This window comes from Gracilinanus agilis, chromosome 2 (genome assembly GCF_016433145.1).
Source record: "Gracilinanus agilis isolate LMUSP501 chromosome 2, AgileGrace, whole genome shotgun sequence".
In the NCBI taxonomy this organism is placed as follows: Eukaryota; Metazoa; Chordata; class Mammalia; order Didelphimorphia; family Didelphidae; genus Gracilinanus; species Gracilinanus agilis.
In genome coordinates this window covers 612,026,149-612,047,733 of record NC_058131.1, presented here as the reverse complement: position 1 = coordinate 612,047,733, position 21,585 = coordinate 612,026,149, and the positions used below count along the sequence as shown (strand labels likewise).

The 21,585-nt window shown below is 43.0% G+C and overlaps 1 protein-coding gene across 2 annotated transcripts in view; it reads right to left on the bottom strand.

The window, feature by feature from the left end:
* Nucleotides 1-21,585, bottom strand: part of DPCD (deleted in primary ciliary dyskinesia homolog (mouse)) — a 29,499-nt gene that overhangs the window by 3,457 nt on the left and 4,457 nt on the right. For both annotated transcript variants that reach the window (XM_044665504.1, XM_044665505.1), the window contains exons 2-4: nucleotides 15,569-15,649; nucleotides 10,236-10,360; nucleotides 9,869-10,002 (exon numbers count right to left, since the gene is read on the bottom strand). In XM_044665504.1, the coding sequence (XP_044521439.1) occupies nucleotides 9,869-10,002; nucleotides 10,236-10,360; nucleotides 15,569-15,649 (340 nt within the window). The remainder of the gene's footprint in view (nucleotides 1-9,868; nucleotides 10,003-10,235; nucleotides 10,361-15,568; nucleotides 15,650-21,585) is intronic.

Here is a 21,585-nt window from a genome sequence, read left to right as displayed (position 1 = left end):
AGAGGATCTGAGAAGAATTGCATGTGACTTCTAAATAGCAATTACACTAGGACACATTTCAGACGAGGCCTCTGTATTATCAGACAAGCTAAACTTGGGCTTTCCCACCCTGCCAGCCGTAAGTTAAAGGGCTCTAAAGCCCCTGACTTCTAGCTCTGGCACACAGTCTTTTTGGGAATTAGGTGGTCAAGTGAAGAGGGACTATTTAGGTTTGGGCCATTAGTGGCCCCTACACAAGGCTCCTGTGGGAAAGACCCCCTGAGCATTAGGACAGCACTATACATACTCCCAGATTGGAATATTATGGTTTGGTCTATTAGATGCACACTTCTAACTGCTGTCTTCTTCAGACCCCTGCTAGGCCTCTCATCTTAGAGGCTCCCAGAGTGAAGGGAGACAGGGCTGAAGGCCGATAGAAGAGAGCTGGAATGGAGCTAAGGAATGTCGAGCATTGTAGAGTGAAGAGAGCTTGCCACTTCCCAGAGAGGGAGGTAATAGCTCACATTCATAGCATGCTTTATGATTTCCAAATGGGTTACTAGTTAGGAAGAGATGAGATAATCTTCACACGGGGATACCTACAATAGCACTACTAAGGAGTCCTTTTCAAATATAGGCCTCTCTAGACTCCAAACCCCCTCAAAGAACTCTGGGGTGACTTTGGTAAAATAGGAAAAGAAACTATCTCCCAAGTCAGGTTCCCTGGGTTCTAATTCTGGCTCTTCTACCACATGCCATATGATCACAGAGAAGTCCTGGCCCCTCTCTAAGCCCCAGTTTCCCTCCTCTATAACACGAGTAGATTTTATTTTATAACTCTAAGAGTCTGTGAAGGACACTTACACAGTCCCACCCCACCCCACAACTCACTAGACTAAGTTCCAGCACCTCTGGGAACCATTAATACAACTAGGCTGGCAGAGACAGATTTACCCATCCTCTTGCATATGTACTTACACACAGCCCTAACGTGTTTCTTGCCATACACACAATTGTCCATCAGTCCTACGTATACATATTTTTCTATATCACTTCCAATATTCACATGCCACTGAATTGACCTATATCCTTACTTTTTGCGCAGATACATATTTGTACACTCAGAGGTCCACATATATGCAAACACGAATGCTCACCAATACATGTCTGAAAATAAGCACAAGATGTTTGGGTCTGTGGACAAGTAGAAAGGAGACAGAAGCCACCAGGAGAGATCTGAATTCCATTTCTTTGTAAACAAGTGCCAGGGCTTTGCTCTTTTTTCCCAAGTAAATCCTTTTATACACACACTATAACCAAGAAAGAGGGATGGCCTGGCTCAATCTATACAATGACTATGTCAATGCGAATGAAAAGATTACTAAAAAGAAACTGACCTCCTGATTAATGGAAAAACCAGTGAAGAGTTCTATGAAGATATGATGAAACATGCCCCCTTTCTCTTGGCGGAGAGGCAGAGGAGTCCTAGGTCAGGATACTGCACAAAGTATCAAATGTGGTCACTGTACTGGCTTTTTTCATGTAAACAAAACTGGAGAATTTGAGAGTTGGAAGAGACCCTTCAAGCAGTCATCCAGATGGACCCATTGGAGTGAAAGGAGTCCCCACTAGAATATGCTCAGCAAATAGTTAACACAGCCTCTGTCTGCAAACCACCAGGGAGAGGGGCCATGCCACCAAAGGAGGCTTTTACTCCGTTTTGGGGCAGCTCTCAATAGGGATTTTTCAGGTTATCAAGCCTAAATTTCAGTCTTTGCAGCTTCTCCCCATTGCTATTGGCTCTGCCCTGCCGTTGGGGGCTAAACCTTGCCAACTGAATTCTTCTTCCATAGTATAGCCCTTCTACCACTCCACCAAAATACTGCCCCCCTTTTCCACTGTGTTCTGGAATGCTTGCTCCATAGGTAATAAACTTGCTTTCATTTTAAACCTCTTCTTTTCTTGCTTCCTTCATCTTCTCACCACCACCCCAAAAGCTATTTTTCATCCTACTGTGACCTCATTTCTTTCTCAGGTCCTATCATGCTTGCACTGGCTACACTTGTCCTTTTCCCATCTTGGCCCTTTGGTAAGCTAGCTCAACTCTTTGAGTCTTTTTTGCCTCCTTATCCTACTGAAGATCTTACCCTGCCAAATGTCAGCCTTGGCTCACTCCACCATCTGCCATTACATGATTCACATGACTGAAGACAGAGAAAAACCAAAACCATGTTGACTGGGTCTTCCACAAATTTATGTTACATCATCTCAATTGGGCCTTCACTCAGACATGGTAACTGATAATTTTACCTTACCAATCTCTTCAACTGACTTACTATCCTACTTACCACAGCAGCTTTTCAAAACCTTTTCATTCCTTCTCAGATTTCCCATGGTTCACTCTCCTCCCACCCTCTCAATTGAGAACTCTGCTTTATATTTCACTAAAAAAAAAAATGAGGACATTCTCCAAGAGCACCCTCTTTCCCCCATCTCATCTCAGATGTCTTCCATTGCTTTCTCTTCTTTTACCCTATCTCACATGAAGAGATGGCCCTTTTACTTCCAAGGCAAACTCCTCTACGGGTACAAGTGATGCTGTTGCATCTTGACTTTTCCAGCAGATTGCCCCCTCTATTATCCCCACTCTCTCCCTATTTACAAACACACCCATCCAATGAACACACATGTCTCATCCACCCTCAAAAAAACCTTCACCTGCTAGTTATCATCCTAGCTCTCTCTTCCTCTTTCTGGCTGACACCTTGAAAAGCCCATCTAGAACCAATTTCTCCATTCCTTTCCTCTCCCTTTTTTCTTAACTCTTTGCTATCTGGCTTCTGACCTCATAATTTAGCTGAAACTGCTCTCTCCAAAGTTAACAATATCTTAATTGCCAAATTTATAGCCTTTTCCCAGTCCTCATACTACTCAACCTCTCTGTAGCCTTGGACACTTTTGATCATTCTCTTTTCCTTGATACTTTCAAGGTTTTCATTGACATTGCTCTTTACTGGTTCTCCTCTCTAGCCACTGTGATTTCTTTGCTGAATCTTTATTTAGGTCACATCAGCAACTGTGAGTGTCCCCTAAGGCTCTGTCCTGAGTCCTCATATTTTCTCCCTCTATCCCAGTGATGGTGAACTTTTTAGAGACCAAGTGCCCAAACTACAACCCTAAGCCCCCCACCCCCTTATCCCAGACAGGGGAGGGAGGGAGTGCTCTCATTGGGCTGCTGGGCAGAGGGGAGGGTCATGTGTGAAATGTCTTCAGGCACATAGAAAGGGGGAAGGGAGCAGCCCCTTTCAGCACATGTGCCATAGTTTCACCAACATGGCTCTATACTGTTTTACTTGATGGTCTCATCAGCTCTCATGAATTCAACTCTCATCTCTTTGCAGATGATTCTCATATATGCTTTTCTAGCTATAATATCCCTCCTGACCTCTACTTTTACATCTCCAACTTCCTATTAGACATTACAAACTGGCTGCCTGATAGATATTTTAAATTCAACATGTCCAGAACTGAATTCAGTATCTTTATCTTTTCCCTTAAACTCTCTCCCTTCTAATTTTTCTATTACAGTCAAGGGTACCACTACCCTCCCAGTCACACAGGTTGGAAACCTAAGTGTCATCCTTGACTCCTCATCCACTCTACATATGCAATCATTTGCCTAGTCCTATCACTGCTATCTTCATAGCATTCCTTGAATATGTTTCCCTCTCTTCCTTACCACTACTACTAGTGGGTCAGGACATCATCTCCACATTCCCAAATTACTGCAATCAAGTTTGCTGGTTGGTCTTTCTGTCCCAAGTTTCTGCCCACTTTAGCCTATCCTCTAATTTGTTGTAAAATTGAGCTTCTTAAAGCACCCATCTGACTATGACACCTCCTAATTCAATCTACTTCAGTGGCCATCATCTCCAGGATCAAATATTAAATCCTTTGTTGGGCTTTTAAAAGCCTTCCAGAACCTGGTCCCTTCCTACCTTTCCAGGTTTCTGAACACTACATTCTGCCTTCCCATACTTTATAATCCACTGACTCCCTTCCTTTTCCTTACACCCCTTACTTGTAACACTGCCCCTCCTCGTGTCTGCTTCCTTGGCTTTCTTCAAGTCTCAGGTTGAAGATCTAACTTCACACAGAATTTTCCCTGAGCCCCCTTAAAGCTGGTGCTTTCTACTAATCATCTCTAATTTGTCTGTTATATCTTGTTTGTATACAATTGTCTCTCCCATTAGACTGTGAGCTCCTTGACATCAGGGACTGTCTTTACCTTTCTTTCTATCCCCAGCACTTATATGGCACCAAGTAGGTGCTTAACATCTTGAAGTCAGCTCTCCTGTCCTTCCTGAGTCTTTTTTTCTTCTCCAGATTAAACATCCCCAGTTCCTCTAATGGATTCCTATATGACATAAATTCAAGGTACTTCACCTTCTTGGCTGTCTTTCTCTGGACATTCCCCAGCTGAATAATGTCCCTCCTGAACTGTTATATCCAAAAATGAACACAATACTCCAGAACTATCTGACTAGGGAAGAGTACAGAAGGGCTATTTACCTCCTCCTTCCTGGAAGCTCATACTCATGGCATAAGAGAAAACAGAATAGTGTAATGGGAAGAGTAGTGGACTGAAGAATCTGCCAATGGGGGCTCAGATCCTCTTCCTTTCACTTATCAACTTTGTAACAAGAGGCCTTTGTAGGCCTCAATGTCCTCATCTGGAAACCACGAGGTTGGACTAGATGATCTGAGTGATGTGGTGGAAAGAGAACTGACCAGGAGATCAATAATGCTGGCTCTAACTCTGGCTCCACCATGAACTCCGTGATTCCATGCAGGTTGCTTCACTTGTTTGACTGTAGGGACACCAATCCAGTACTCACTTGCTTAACCAGGTTGAAAAAGCCAAATGAACTATTAGCTGCAAGGCTATCTTGAAAGAGCTAACGATTATTCACTTAGCATCAACTCCCCCATAAGCAGGGAGGCATGAATATAGAGAAAGCATCATTCCAAAGGCAGGCTGAAAATGTCATCAGCTTCAAACAAGAAGCTTCTATATGTCATGTCTACAATTTCACTGGAGCCCCTCCTGGTGCCCTGAGCAGACCCCTGGCCAACGTGGGTTGGGAAGCCTGAGGCATCTCTCTATTATTATATATATTATATATAAATACTATATATATATTACAATATATATATATCTATTATTATCTCTCATATGAGTTCTTCAGCTGATTTGGACTATATCTACATCGAGGCTCGATCACTGATGATTTTTCCTCCAGTTCTGTCAAGTCTAGGCCAATGTGTAGAGCTCTCCTTCTGGCCAAGAGCGCCACCTACAGCTGGGCCTGCTGCAGACGCAGCCCCAACAGTATATTTTTTTAGGTAAACAATTTTCTCTCCCTGGTAATCACATTTCTGCTTTATATCTGTATTCGACAGTGACCTCTGGGGGAGAAAAAGGAGGCAGCAGCTGGCTTCAGGAATTGCTCTACAGCAAATTCAAGTGCTTTCAGAAGCACTTTTGTTCCTCCATTAGAACTAGGGCCTTCCACATCAGGGCATACTCACTGAAGAGCACAGTGTGTTTTCCTAAAAGCAATTTCTGTGTTGTCTGGAATTGCTAAATTCCACTTCAAGCACAGACTCCTGTTAATGATGAGAATAATAACAGGAATAAACTGCCTTTTACCTGAGGAGTTCAAAGTGCTTCGTAAACACAAACCCTTTATTATTATGACTTTGTATTTATAGGCAGGGCTAACCACTGGGGCCATTGGTTACATATGCAGCAATAAGCCTGGAATTCATTCATTAATCTCTTCACGTCCCAATGAAGGCAGGTAACTGGCCATTCTTGGCCAGCTGAGATGAAGGCAGGGAGGAGAGAAGAATCAGGCACTCAAAGGAGATGAGAGGACCAGGGCATGGGCAGTAACAGGATCCTATCCCCGACCACAGTCATATGTATGGATGGAGACATACTAAGAAGATACCATGTAGCCTATGAAGGCAAGCCAGGAAGTTGAATCCAGTGGCCAAGCCAAAAAGCCTTGGATGACTGGCTAACAGGGAGAGTAAGGATGCCCGAAGCTCTGAGGAGAGCCCCATACTCTGGTGGAGGCCAAAGGAATAGGTGTTCAAATGATGGGTTTCACATGTGGGCTGAGGAAAGACAAATACTGTAGACCTAAAGTCTCAACATCCTCAACTCTCATTTTATTTCTCATGTGTTACTTCCTTGAGATGATACTCGCCTAGAAGCACAGACCTTGTCTCCTCTTTCTTAGGGCACTGCTCGGATTTGGGAACAGATCTCTGTGGTCAGTGGCTTTCAGTCAAGGTTACTAAATGGGACTAACCAGTTTGAAACTTTTCTTTGGGAGCTCATGACAGAAGCCCAAGAAAAACAGTGATTCTAGCACCTCCCATTCTTCTCTCTCTCTACTCCCCTAACAAGTCTCAACATATCAACTATAGAGGCTGTACTCCCAATGCCGACCCCCACATATATATCAAATAACAGCACCAGGCCCATCTTCCACAGGCAGGAAGGCCCCAAGAGAGGCATCATTACTTTCTATCTCTCTCTTTTTCTAAACCCTTACCTTCTACCTTAGAATTGATACTAAGCATTGTATATAAGGCAGAAGAGCAATAAGGACCTGGCAATTGAGGTTGTGACTTGCCCAAGGTCACACAGCCAGAAAGTGTCTGAGGCCAGATTTGAACCTAGAATATCCTGACTTCAAGCCTGGTACTGTACCCACTGCACCACTATGCTGACCTACTACCTCCTATCTCTTGACTGGACTTCGAGAGTCCCATCCATCCACCCACTACTCCCAGGCCCATAAGAATACCAGCTCTGCCTCAAGCCTGCTGACTTCCAGAGGGCTTCTCAGTCAGAGAGGGTCAAACTGTGCTTGCTATGTGGCAGAGACTTCACAGAACCCAACAGCATACAACAACTTGCCCCAAGGTCAGGTGTCAAGGGAAGGCCTTTATCATGTCTCCCTCAATGGACCTTTCCCCATCCACTGATGCAGTGTTCGCACTCATTGCTCATGGATTAATACTGACCCCCATTTATACTTCTCATCCTTTCCAGTCCTAACTACACAGTCTTTCATAGCCCCCAATTCACTGGTTGTGGTGGGGGAGTTGGAATGTTTCCTGTACCCTAATGCTACTTTCTGATCCTCCGCTCTTTCACTGTCACTCAATGTCATCTCTTCATTTTTATCCTATTCAAATTTGCCAACCAATCCAGATCCTGGTGGCCATTTATTTACTAATCCTAGGAAATCTCTCTCATTTCTCAATGAGTTTAATGCCTGGCTCAGAGTTCCCCTCTCTACCCAGATTCCTGCTCTTCTACTATAAGACTTCAGCAAACATACTGATGTTGCCTCAAATGCCCTATCTTTCTAGTTCCTCAGTCTACTCACTTCCTTGGACCTACTAATCCATTTCAGCTTGACTATACAGAGTCAGACCTCTGATCTTGCCATTACCTACAAATGCTACACTTCCAAGTACAAGATCCAACATTCCTGAATCTGATCATAATCTTTTACCATTCCTTGATTCCCTAGGCTTTAAAACCTCTGTCCATGTTGTCCTCACAGTGACTTCCAATCCCTCTACCCTTCAGGATTTTCCTTGATATATTAGCCTTCCTTCTCAGCCTCAACCCCTTTGGTGAACCAGTTTAACTGTCTCCTATCCTCTATTCTGGAGTCTCTTGCTTCCTTGTGCTAGCAGGCCTAATCCTGTACTACTACCATCACCTGCTTCTTTTGGCCCTGCTCCCCTGCTGCTGGCAGACCCTTAAGAAACCCTTACAAGGTCCTATTATCATCTTCTTTCTCTCCTCCTCTCCTCAGCTAAACCCTTGAAAAAGCCATCTACAATTGGAGCCTTTAGTTTCTCTCCTCTCACCTCCCTTCTAGACCCTCTGGCTTCTCACCTCCTCATTCAACTGAAACTACTTGCTCCAAAGTTAGCAATGCTTTCTTAATCAGAAAATCTAATGATTTCTCATTAGACTTTGACTTCTCTGTAGTATCTTAAACTATTGGCTACATTCTCTTCCTGAATATTCTCACTTTTCTAGATTTTTTTTCTCCCTTTTCTCTGCTAGCAAGCTCTCCTCCTAACTGTCTGACCATCATTCTTAGCCTCTTTTGCTGGACCTTCATCCATACTGTGCCTGCTACCTCCAAAGTTCTATACTGGGGCCTCCTTTTTAACTCTTCTCTTTACAATCTCCCTTGGTGTGCTCACTAGTTTCCATGGATTCGATGATCATCTCTAGATCAATCAAAATAGCTAGCCCTGCATCACCAAATGCCTATTGGAAAGAACTCATCTTTCCTCTTAGAGCTACACCCCTCCCACAGTTCCTTCTGTCTTTCAAGGGTATCACTGTGCCCTTAGTCACCCAAGTTCAGAACCTTGGGCCACCCTTAATTCCTCACTTGCCTCACATATCTAGTCACTTGCCAAATTTTGACATTTTTACCTTGACAATATCTTTAACATACATACCCTTTCCTCTGTGCATATTGCTACAACTCTAGTTCAGGCCCTTATTGCCTGCCTAAACTTATTGCAATAGCTGTCCAAATGGTGTACATGTTTCAAATCTCTCTCTACTCCACTTACCTTCTGTAAAGGTGCCAAAGTGATTTGACTAAAGCATTGATCTGACCATATCACCATCCTCCCTACTCCTCAATAACCTCCAGTGGCTCCCTTTTACCTCTAAGATCAAACATAAAATCCTGTGTTTGACATTCAAAGCTCCTCACAAACTGGTCCCTTTCTACTTTTCCCATCTTTTTACACTTTAATCTCCTCTGTGCACTTTATTGACTGGTCATATCGACCTGTTGGCTGAGAATTCCTCTCTTGTCTCTGGGCCTCCTTGCCTCTGACTCTTAGTTTTCTCTCTGGTTTCCTTCCAAATTCTGCTTAAATCCCACTGTTTGCAGTAGGCTTTTCTCAGTTTATTCCTGCCCCTGGCTGCTTGAGACTTTCCCTATAAAGTTAGCCTTCCACATATTCTGGATGTATCTTATTTCTACGTGTGTGTGTGTGTGTGTGTGTGTGTGTGTGTGTGTGTGTGTGTGTGTATCCTAGTTCCTCTGTTAGACTATAAGCTCCCTGAAGGCAAGAGCTGTCTTTGTTTTTCTTTGTATCCTTCCAACACTTGTTAAGTCCTTGTTTGACTTAACAAAAGTCTTCCCCAATTAGATGGCTCCTCAGTTTTGAGGGGAACCAGGCTCTCCATTCTCTAGTCCATCATTGATCAGAATTGTCACAAACTGCTCCTACAATAGGTGTATTGTACTGGAATCGCTTAAGAAGCCAAAACTATGACTATACTTAAGTCCCAAAAGTCTAGAGAACACAAATCCAGCAGTTAAGACCAGTTACTTTGTAAATAACTTGCCAAGCAGCACTGCCCAAGGAAACCAAAGGTTTTTATTGCAGTGTCAAGACAATGCTGGGGTTTGGGTTCCTCAAATCAGAGGATATGGATTTAGAGCTAGAAATGATCCTGCAGGTTGAAAAGTCCAATTTCCTTATTTTACAGAAGGTGAAACAGCCCCAAGGCAGGGAAGTGACTCTTCTATGAGCATTGCATGGGAAGTTAAATGGCAGTCGCAGCCTGGCTTAGACTCAGGTCCTCTGACTCTAAATCCCATGCCTTTCAATTCTATACCATGTTGCCTTCTTCCAGGAAGATTTCAGTCCTCCGTTCTCCTTGGAAGAAATCCCAGTTGAAGGCAGTGGCTGTTCATAAGGGCCACACATACTCTCTCTAGCCTGCCTGCCCCACATTCATCATGTAACTTACTTTTTGTTAGTGGTCCGGACAATGAGGCAGCGCTCACTTGCATCCACAGAGACACTGTAGACATCCTTGGGGTAGGGAAGATTACGAATCCGCCACTGAAAACTTGTTTTTGTGTCCTTCCGCATGAAGATGGGCTGGAAAGAGCAATCCATTTCATAATACATTCCACATAGGGAGAGAAGAGTCTGGCTCCAAACCTCCCTACTTCTGGCACCCATGGAGAGATGCTTTTCATCCAATTTCTTTTGCCTGGTTACTGCCATTGACCAGTCTGTGGCCCCTGCCCCAGAATGATGACCTCCCCAGCCCTGACACGAATACTAGAATATTTAGCTATCCTACTAGAAAGCTATTAAGAGAGACTTACATTGGAACTGCTTTCCTTGATGAGCTCTGATCCCAGGATTCCACCCCCAGGAGTTGTTGGCTCTCCCACTTCTGTCTGCCATGGGCTCATAGCTCCCAGGGCATTCTTCACCCGCCACTTTCTAACTAAAAAGAAAAGAAAGCAATTAAGTTATCATGAAAGGGTTCTATCCTCAGCCTATGAGTGAACATCAAAATGTAACTCTGGTGCTGGAGGAATCCAGATGTGGTAACCCTTTATAATGAACCATTACTGACTCTACAGGAAGCCCTCAACCTAAGAAATTTCATGTTAAGGAATCAAACTTTGCTTTGTAGGAAAGGCAGTCATCCTCAGGTCCTTCCTTCCTTACACTTGATCCTAGAGGTAACAGGGAACAACTGGAATTTATTGGGGGGAATGGAGGGTGACACTGTCAGACCTGAGCTTTAGGAAAATCACTTTGGTAGTTATGTGCAGGGCGGGGAAATGGGGCTGAGGAGGGTAAAACAGATTAGGCTTCGAAGATACCCTGCCTCTTAAAAGACAAGTGACAACAACTCCACACAATGGCTGACAGCAGATAAGGGAAGAGATATAAGGACTACAGAAGTAGTCTGGAGCCAACTATATACCTCCACAGCCTCTGGGGACATCACAATATAACAGGAAAATAATAAAATGTCATAGCTGTAAACTACCTTAGTGATCATCTAGTCTTCATGATAGAAAGGCAGTGTGGCCTTTTAACAGGAAGCCTTGTTATTGGAAGACCTGAGTTCAAATCCAAGTTCGGCTCACTCTCTGTGGGACGGACCTTGGACATGTCACTTAATAGCTCTGTGCCTCAATTTCCTCATCTTTAAAATAGGGGGGTCATTAGTTGATCTCTGGGGTTTCTTCTAGCTCTAAATCTATGGTCTTATAATCTGATCCAATCTAAATCCCTCATTAAAAAAAACACCCTCCCCTTTAGTTTATGTATAGCAAGCATAGTATCAACTTTTTTTTTTTTTAAACCCTTACCTTCCATCTTGGAGTCCATACTGTATATTAGCTCCAAGGCAAGAGTGGTAAGGGTAGGCAATGGGGGATAAGTGACTTGCCCACGGTCACACAGCTGGGAAGTGTCGGAGGTCAGATTTGAACCTAGGACCTCCCGTCTCTAGGCCTGGCTCTCAATCCACTGAGCTACCCAGCTGCTCCCCATAGTATCAATTCTTAAGACAGAGGAGCAGCATTCAGGGTTAAGTGACTTGTTCAAGGTTGTTCAGGTAGGAAGTGTCTGAGGCCAGATTTGAACCCAGATCCTCTTGACTCCAGGCCTGGAGCTCTAGCCATTGTGCTCCCTAACAGCCTCTAAGTCCCTCATTTTGTAAATGAAGAAGCTGAAATCTTGTCCTTCAACTTCCTTCCTCCTTCTACTCAAATGCCCTCCCTCATATAGAATAGTCCTGACCCAAAGAATCACTAAAGAGCCTAGAGAGACTTAATGACTTGCCCATGATCATTAGATATTGGCAAAGAATGCCGACTTCTTGACCTTGAGTTTTCAAGAAAAAGTTATATTCACTACCCTGCAAAATAAAGTAGACCTGAGAAACATTTTTACCAAACTTCTTAAAATGTAAAAGAAAGCAATTTTGGCATTGAGGTGGTAGTTATCTGGAAAATAGCATTCCTGACAATGCTGGAACAAGTCAATGCTCCTATAATAATGAGGTATGTTAGACAATCACATAGTGTATTGTAACCCAGGATTTTCCCATCCACTCTTCTTAATTTTGCTTCAGGGTATACCATGTTCCTATGGCTCCTGGTCTCTCTCTGTCTCTCTCTGTCTCTCTTTAAAATACTTACCTTCAATATTAGTATCGATTCTAAGACAGTGGCAAGGGCCAGGCAATTAAGATTAAGATACTTGCCCAGGGTCATGTAGCTAGTATCTGAGGCCTCCCAATTCCAGGCCTGGGGCTCTATCTGATGCTACCTAGCTGCCCCACTCTGGTCTTTCCAATACTGACCCAAAAACTATTTGTGACTGGAACTTGGAGTTCCTAGTTGCTTCTCTCATCTCTTTCCCAAACAAGCCATTTTCACCAAGAGAATGAAATCTATTGCTGCAAGCTAGTAGGAAATCATTCTACTCTCTGTCTCCAAAGATAATAAGATCTAGGGATGACTCCAGTAAAGTCCTCATCCTCTCCATGAATACATGTACACAAACACTTTATCTTCCCATCCCTTGCCTCCTCTTTGTTCCTGAATTCAAGGACAGTTTCTACAGTAATAAAAGAATGTTTTCTACCTGCTGTCACCCTGATTTGATTATATGTTAAAGCCAAACCAGTGTGTTCCAAGGCTGATCCTCAGCAAAGGCAGGGCCAGTCCTTGGAAGGGAGACTTTCAATGAACCTCAAAGAATCTGAGGAGAAAGATGCAAGTGATTTAGAGCCTGGGAGCCAAAGGAAGGGGGGGGGGGTCCCAAGATATTTCTTCAGAATCGGCATGATCCAATTCTAAAGGGATTAAACTGATTGTTGATAGCTCCACCATTCAGGTGGGATAGAAAGTGGCAGTCCCCAAAGTCTTTTCCCCCAAAGCTCCAAGGCCTGGCCCATTTCCAAGGTGGATAATTACATTCCATGTTCTTAAATACTCCCTGCAGTGTAAACTGGAGACAGGATTCTTCTTTTCTTCCCTAAAACTCTTCTGTGCTGCTGTATAACTATTAAACAGCTGCCACGTCCTATCCCCAAGGAGGTTGAAGTGAGCCGCATGGGTCATTTATGAGGTTGGTGAAACGCCTGGAGTTGAAGATGTACACAATTCTCCACTGACAGCCTGGGCTGGTTAGGTTGGTGGTAAGGCCCCAAGGCTGAGTAGCCAACAAATGTCATATAATCAGGCAAGAGGACTGTTCTGCAGTCGGGCCCTTTTTGGTGATTTCTGATCTTGATGACAGGGCATTCACTTTCCCCTCAGGGAATAAAGATGCACATTTCTGGGGAGTGGGAGTTGGGAGGGCTGGGAGTAAAAATGGTAAAGGAGGGTAAAAACCAACAGAACATAAAGGTGCTTTTTTTTTTTTAACCTGCCCTCTTAGAAACAGTACTATGTATTGGTTCTAAGAAGGAAGAATGGTAAGGGCTAGGCAATGGAGGTTAAGTGACTTGTCCAGAGTTACACAGCTAAGAAATATCTGAGGCCAGATTTGAACCTAGGACCTCCCATCTCAGAGACTGGTTCTTTATTCACTAAGCCACCTCACTGCCCCCCAACATAAAGGTTAACACAAACTTTCTCTCAGACAAATGCCATCAATTACTTTCTGGGCATTTCTGCTGGAAGACTAGCCTGGCTTATTACCAAGTCTGCATAAGAAACTGGCAAGAGGAGGGAAGGTCTCACTGTCATGGGAACCTCTTCATAGCCCATTTCCATTGGCCATGGGAACCAGTGACCTTAGATTATGAGTTTGTTTAGATTTTTAAGCTTAAAGGCAACAAAGAATGCCCCGGGAAGTGGGGGGGCAGGTGGTGTGACCTTGAGTGACCAAGAGGCAGGCTTTGCTGCCCTGGGGTTGGCCAAAGATCCCAGCAGAGCACCACGTGGCTAACAAGACCCCTACCAAGACTTTGGGGACTGGAAGAGACTGGGAGCAAAGTGTGAAGTGTGAGGAAGGGTGGCCCAGATTCAAGAATGCTGGACTCTAATATACTTGTTTTCCCAGTGACTTTCTGGATAAGCTTTAATGACTAGTTCTCCTTTTCTGCTCTGAGAAACAGGAGTCTGGATGCTGTACCCACTCCTTTCTCTACCCTCCAGCATGAGGAATGATACATGATAGGCCTAAAATTCTATGGCTTACAGGATCCCGAATTGGGCTATATTTTAATCTTGTGTCCAAGCAAAGCAGTGGGACCTGGGATTTGTACATTCACTGCACAAACTAAGTTTCTTGATCTGCTCCACATGGAGGAGACAGAAGCTAAGAACTTGAGCTGGGAGAGTGGCCTGGAGGCTGGCCTGGCAGTGGGTAGCTCACGTGACCTTTCACTTTCATAAGTTCTCCCCAGTTAGGCATTCCAAGGCTATCAGCCCTAGGGAGTGCTATAAATTACAATGCATTGGGAGGATATTACTACTGTGTTGGTTTCCACTGAATCAGTGTCATATGCTAAACACATCAAGATTTTTAATAGCAGCAGCAGACTAAACCAATTGGGACTAGAGCCCAAGCTGTTCATAATAAGGAGGGAGCCACACTTTGTGCCTGGTCCGAACATGCGCAGGACACATACTTTAAGACTAGAGAATAGAACACAAGTCAGTTTAATCCACTGCATTGACTCAGGACATTTATGAGCTGTCAGAAAAGGAGAAAGAAATTCCCTATCCAATACTGGCTGTCGATCAGACACAGGAAGAAAATAACCCATCCTGTGATTCCATCACTGGTCTTAGCATTTTCAGATGGAACTTAATAAAGGGACTGAAATCAGAAACAAAGTGCCAACTCCCAATGCTGACAGGCTCAGTCTCTAGGTCAAACACTGACAGCACAAACTCTAGGATTCAAGACACTGGTTAATATGTAGGCCCAGAAGAGAAATCAGATAAATCAAATAATCCCCAGAAATAAGATCATTAGACTATATTTTTGAGTCTATTCTTGGAGAGGAGGAGGTAGAGGAATTAAGCTTAATTGGTGAAAATGGGAAGGCTAGAAATAAAGGTTCTTTGGGAGAGTCAGACCAAATGGAGCCTTTCCTGCTCAGCCTATCTAGAAGGCTTGTTGGCCTTTGACAGGATGTCCACCCCAAAATTGGTAATGCCAATGGGTCCGGGTCCATGAGAGGTTTAGGTTCTAGGCCAGGGTTTAATAGGAAAATGAGAATCCTTAGTGGTCCCTTTCCAAAAGCTCCCTTTGGCTTTCTACAAGGCAGAGTTCATACTCTGCTCTGATCCTAGGCATCATCTTGCTCAAGAATAGGTTACTGTGGGGGAGCAGCCAGGTTGCACAGTAGATAGAGTACCAGGCCTGGAGTTGGAAGGACCTGGATTCAAATCTGGCCTCAGATACTTCCTCCCTGTGTGATTCTCGGCAAGTCACTTAATGGTTTGCCTATCCATTGCCCTTCTGACTTAGAATTGTTACTAAGATAGAGAGTAAGGGTTTTTTTTTAAAGGTTACTCTGGAATTCTGGGGGGAATTGCTGTTAAACTTGCCCCAATAGCTTCAGCCTTTTCCAAGAGCAGAACTTGATGCTGAGATCCTCCTCAGAACCAAGGAAGAGGCTGATTCTAGGATTTCCATGTCCCCTCTGCCTGGAGGAGGTCCTTTCACTTACCTAGGAGTTCACTGGTTTTTACATCATACTCTTCAGCCATCTCCTTTCCATCAGGGAACAGGTAATGCACTTTCCTCTTTCCTAAACAAAATGTACACAAAGAACCAAGTATAAAAGCCTCCCCTTCTGGGTCATTCCCACCAGGCAGCCTGTTAAAGGTACCTACAAATGCTCCTCCCAAGGGCTGCCCTGCTACCACCTCCCTAATTCACAGCTATCATTCCTTTAGAGACTTGCCTCAAGCCTCATTCACCTTCTTTGAGAAGACTTTCCTGAATGGTTATGATCCCTTGGTCCCTATTGCTTTCCTTGGAAATTCTTTTATATTTAGGATCATAGGTTTAGAGCTAGAAGAGACCTCCAAGACTACATATTCCAAGCCATAGGAAGCAAACATCAGAAGTGGGATTTGATCCCAGTTCTTCTGGCTGTACATTGTTAAAGACAGCATGATATGATAGTGCACAGAGTTGGCCCCAAAACCAGAGACTGAGGTACAAGTTCCAGGCTGTGTGATCCTGGACCTCCCATGTTCTAGGTGACTGACTATAACTGCAGATCCAGTTTGAGAGACAATCAATTCCCTAACCCAGTGATGGGCAAACTTTTTAAAGAGGGGGACAAAAGAAAGGAAATGCCCATCTGTCAGTCTGTTTCTAAGGCAACTCTTTGGAAGTTTCATTGTATTGTATCCTACTCATTGTATTTGTCAGATTAGGAATAATGTCCTGCAGCCAGACAGAACATTTCAGGCTCCCCCCTCCCCAATCTGGCCTGCAGGCAGTAGTTTGCCCATCACTGCTCCCCACCTTACTCTAAGGATCTTTTGCCTTTGCCACAAGCAGCCAAAGTTGGCAAAGATGTGTCATGTGTGAAGGGCTGGTACTGGGGAGCTGCTCCCTTCCCCCTCTTCCCAGCACTGAGAACATTTTTTGCATGACCCAGCCCTCTGTCCAGCCACCTAAAGCATGCACTTTCTCCCCCAACTCTCACCAGTAATCTGGGGCTCAAAGACAGCTTGAATTTGCTCTCTGGGCACTCAAATTCTCCAGGTTCGTCAGGACGATAGAGTGTAATCAGTATTGTTATTTATAGTTACACCTACTGCAGGGTAGTTGTGTGAGTGTTTCTTCTAGTCTCAAAATGTTTGGTCTTTCCAGTTAGAAAGTAAGTTACATGAGGACAAAGGCTATGTCTTCTCTTTAGCATTCTCTCTCCTCCTAGAGCCCACAGTATACTATACACCATAGGAACCAAATGAATGCTTGCTGAGTCTCAAGTCTCCCTGACTACAATCACCGAAATCCCCACTTGCCATATAGAATTATAGAAAACCCAGCAGAAAGGGACCAAAGAAATCGCCTAGTCCAACTATTTCAGTTTTATAGATTCAATTCAATTCCACAAAATTCTTTAAATCTCTACAACATACGGAGCACTGTACTAGGTAAAGTATATACAAAGTAAAAAAAAAAACACCGAGTCCCTGCTTTCAATTCTACTAGGAGAATCTATAACACGTACACAAATAAGTATACACAAGATCATTTGGAGGAGAAAGAAATATCGACAACTCAGTGGGTCTGGAAAGGCTTCACAGAGGAAGTGGCACAAATTAGGCCATCAAAGGATAGAAGGATTTTGACAATCAATCAACAAAAACTAAAAATAAAATAAATTTTTAAAGAAAGCAGAAATAGTCCTGCCTTTGAAGGGCTTACATCCTAAAGGGAGAGACAACATAAATAAATAGTCCATACAAGATAAATACAAAGGGGATGGATGGAAAAGGCACTAGCAGCTGGGAGAACAAGGATAAGCCTTCTGTGGGAAGGGGCACTTAAGCTGAATCTTAAAGGAAACAAGGGATTCTACAAATAGGGAGAGCATTCCAGACACTAGCAGTACTCAGTTCAGGAGATGGAGCCTTAGGGGTAACAGCAAGTAGGCTAGTATGGCTGGCTCACAAAATGCACAAAGAGAGTAACAAGTACAAAAACAAATTAGGAAAATATCGAGAGGCAAGGCTGTGAAGAGCTTTAAATGCCAAATAGAGGATCATCCTGGTAATAGGGAACAACTATGATTTATTTGGGGGGAGGGGTACTGACATGTTAAGACCTAGCTTTAGGAAAATCACTTTGGCACCTGGGTGGAAGATGGATTGGGGAGGGAAGGGTGGAAGACCTGAGGAAGAAATGCAATTAGAAAGCCTGGATACAAGAAACTATAAGTCCAGAGATCACTTTCTGGACAAGTCACTTAACCCCAATTGCCTAGTCCAGTGATGGCAAACCTATGGCACAAGTGCCAAAGATGGCATGCAGAGCTCTCTCTGTGGGCACGCAGCCACCCATCCCCCATCCCTAGGTTTGTTACTAGAAAGGCAGAGGGACTAGGGTGGAGCTGCTCCCCTCTTCCTCTTCACTGTGACTGATAACATTTTTTCACATCCCCTGCCCCTTCGCTCAGCAGCCCAGTAGAAGCCCTTTCTTCCTCCCCTGTGTGGAGTAAGAGGGGAGGGGTGGGGCATACCCAGTATGAGGAGAGGAGCATTGCACTAAGTCTCTAAAAGGTTCACCACCGCTGGTCTAGTCCTTACTGAAACTTAGTATCAATTTTTAAGACAGAAGGTAAATGTTTAAAAATAGAAAGTGATTTTAACACTTTAGAAGAGAGGTGATGAGGGCCTGAATTAGAGTAGGGACTTCATGAGTGAAGTGAAGGTAAGAGATATGGAAAAAGAATTATAAGATTCAGTAACTGATTAGTTATGTAGGTTAAGTGAGTGAAAGGAGTCAAGGATGACACCAAGGCTGCAAACCCAAGTTATTGGAAGGATGATAGTATCCCTGACAAAAATAGAGAAGTAAGTAAAAGGTATGGACTTCAGGAGATAATGAATTCTAGTTTGGAAATACTGAGTTTGAGATGCTCTCAGTCTGAAATATTTAATAGGGTGATGGGAGACTGGAGCTCAGGAGAAAGATGAGGGTAAAGAAATCTGGGAATCATCTGTACAGAGATGAAAATTGAATCCAGGGGAGCTGATGAGATCAAGTGAGAGTCTAGAATAAAAAGAGAAGAGGCCCCAGACAGAGCCCTAGGGGACAACTACATTTAGTGGGTATGTCACTGATGAAGATCCAACAAAGGCTCCTAAGAATTAATGGATGAGGGGGCAGCTGGGTAGCTCAGTGGATTGAGAATCAGGCCTAGAGATGGGAGGTCCTAGGTTCAAATCTGGCCTCAGACACTTCCCAGCTGTGTGACCCTGGGCAAGTCACTTGACCCCCATTGCCCACCCTTACCACTCTTCCACCTAGGAGCTGATACACAGAAGTTAAGGGTTTAAAAAAAATTAAAATAAAATAAAAATAAAAATAAAAGAATTAATGGATGGGAAATAGGAGAATAAATAGAGAGTAGAGTAAGGGAAACCCAGAAAAGACAAACTATCCAGGAAAAGAAGATAGTCAATAGTGTCAAATGCTGCAGAGAGATCAAGAAGGCTTTGAAGACTGAGATAAAAAGACATGGGAATTAAAAGAGCTAGGTGAGCTAAGCTCACCTAAAAGGGGTGGGAAAAGAGCTCCCAGGAGAGCCAAGTCTAAAGATGGGAGATTCTGGGTTCAAAACTGGCCTTAGACACTTCCTAGCTGTATGACCCTGGGCAAATCACTTAACTCCCATTGCCTAGTCCTTGTGCTCTTCTGCCTTAGAACTGATACTTAGTATTGGTTCTAGGACAAAAGGTAAAGTTTAAAAAAAAAAGAGAGAGAGAGATCATTGGTAATTTTGGAGAGAGAAGTTTCAGTTAAATGATCAAGTCAGAAGCCAAATTACAGAAAAGCTTAGAAAAGAGTAAGAAAAGAAATGGAGGTACTAGGTGTAAGTTTTTCAAGGCATTTAGCTGAGAAAGGAAGGAGAGATATAGGAAGAGTGGGCAGATATGTCAAAGTATGCATTCCAACTTGATGGGATGATTTGTGTGAATGTACTGAGCAGGAGATGAAGGGTCAAGTTCAGGAGAATACGTTTTAGACCAATTTGACGAGAATGTAATGTGTGAAGTGGACTCGTGAAATAAAGCTAGAAAGGCAGCTTGGAGCTAGACTATAAAGGGCCTTGAACGAAGCTAAGAAATTTTACTTATTTTTGGAGGCAACAGAAGTCAGAAAATAACATAGTCAGATCTATGCTTTGGAAGAGGGGTTCTGAATATAGGGTCCATGACAACTACATTTCAATATAATTGTTTTCCTCTGTAATTCTATGTATTTTAAAACATTATTCTGAGAAGGAATGCATTATTACAAAAAAGTTTAAGCATCCTTAGAGAAATTAGGATGCCAGCTATATGGAGGATGGACTGGACAGGGTAGAGACTGGAGATCAAAAGCCTAATTTAGAGGTCAGATCAGAACGCAGAGGGTTGTGGCTTTGTTGGGGGAAAAAGGGATAGATGTATGAGATTTTACAAATGACTGGATATGAAGCATGATGGAGAAAAAAAAGGAATGAAGGCTCTTAGTAACCAACAACAAACTAATGTTACGCACAGAATGAATGCCCTCAAATAGAAACAGGAATGTCTGGAGATATTCTGGAAGAAGATTAATAAAATTTTGGACATTTTGCATTTTAGATGCCAATGAGACATCTGGTTAAAGGCATCAAACGGGCAGTTAAAGAGATGTGGGACTCCTAAAGAGGTCCTGGATTCTGTTCTGACCTCAACTACTTCCTAGCTGTGTGACCCTGAGCAAGTCACTTAAGCCCTACCATTTTTCTGCCCTGGAACTGATACACAACATTGATTTTAATGGGGAAAGTAAGGTTTAAAAAAAAGAGAGAGAGAGAGAGAGAGAGAGAGAGAGAGAGAGAGAGAGAGAGAGAGAGAGGAGATATGTGGGATTGTAATTCAAGAGACTGAAGCTGAACTTGGGAATTGTTTGAAGAGAGCGACAACTAAACCTATCTATGAACCACAACAGAAGCTTAAACAACTTGCCCAAAGTCAAAAAAGGTAGTAAATAGTAGAGCCAGGTCTCAAACTCAACTCTTCTGATCCCAAAATTACGACTCTTCAGGATTTCAGAAAAACCTCAAAAGACTTACATGAACTGATGCAAGGTGTAGAGAACAGAACCAGGAAAGCACTGTACATAGTAACAGCAATATTGTACAATAATAATTGTAACCGTGAATAATTTAGCTATTCTCAGCAATAGTGATCTAAGACAGTCCCAAAAGATTCATGATGAAAAATGCTATCCACCAACTTATGAGAAAGGATGCTATCCATATCCAGAGAAAGAACTGTGGGAACAGAAACGCAGAAGAAAAACATATGATCGATTACGTGGTTCAATGGGGATGTGATTGGGATTTTGACTGTAGTTTTTTAAGTTGCATGCCCAATTCATTAACCTCTGCCCTCCCTAATTTGTTAATATATGAACTCAGTGAAATAAATTTTCCCCTTAGAACTGCTTTGGCTGCATCCCGTAGGTTTGGGTAAGATGTCTCATCATTGTCATTGTCTTCGATGAAATTATTAATTGTTTCTGTGATTTGTTCTTTCATTAAATCATTTTGGAGAATCATATTATTTAATTTCCAATTAGTTTTTGGTTTGCCTCTCCATGTATTCTTACTAATAACTATTTTTATTGCATTATCATCTGAGAAGGTTACATTTATTATTTCTGCTTTTTTGCATTTGTTTGCCATGTTTCTGTGCCCTATTACATGGTCTATCTTTGTGAATGTTCCATGTGCTGCTGAAAAGAAGGTGTATTCCTTTTTGTCTCTATTTATTTTTCTCCATATATCTATTAACTGTAATTTTTCTAGGGTTTCATTCACCTCTCTTGTCTCTTTCTTATTTATTTTTTGGTTTGATTTATCTAGATCTGATAGGGGAAGGTTAAGGTCCCCCACTAGTATGGTTTTGCTATCTATTTCCTCCTTGAGCTCTACTAGCTTCTCCTTTAGAAACTTGGAAGTTTGGT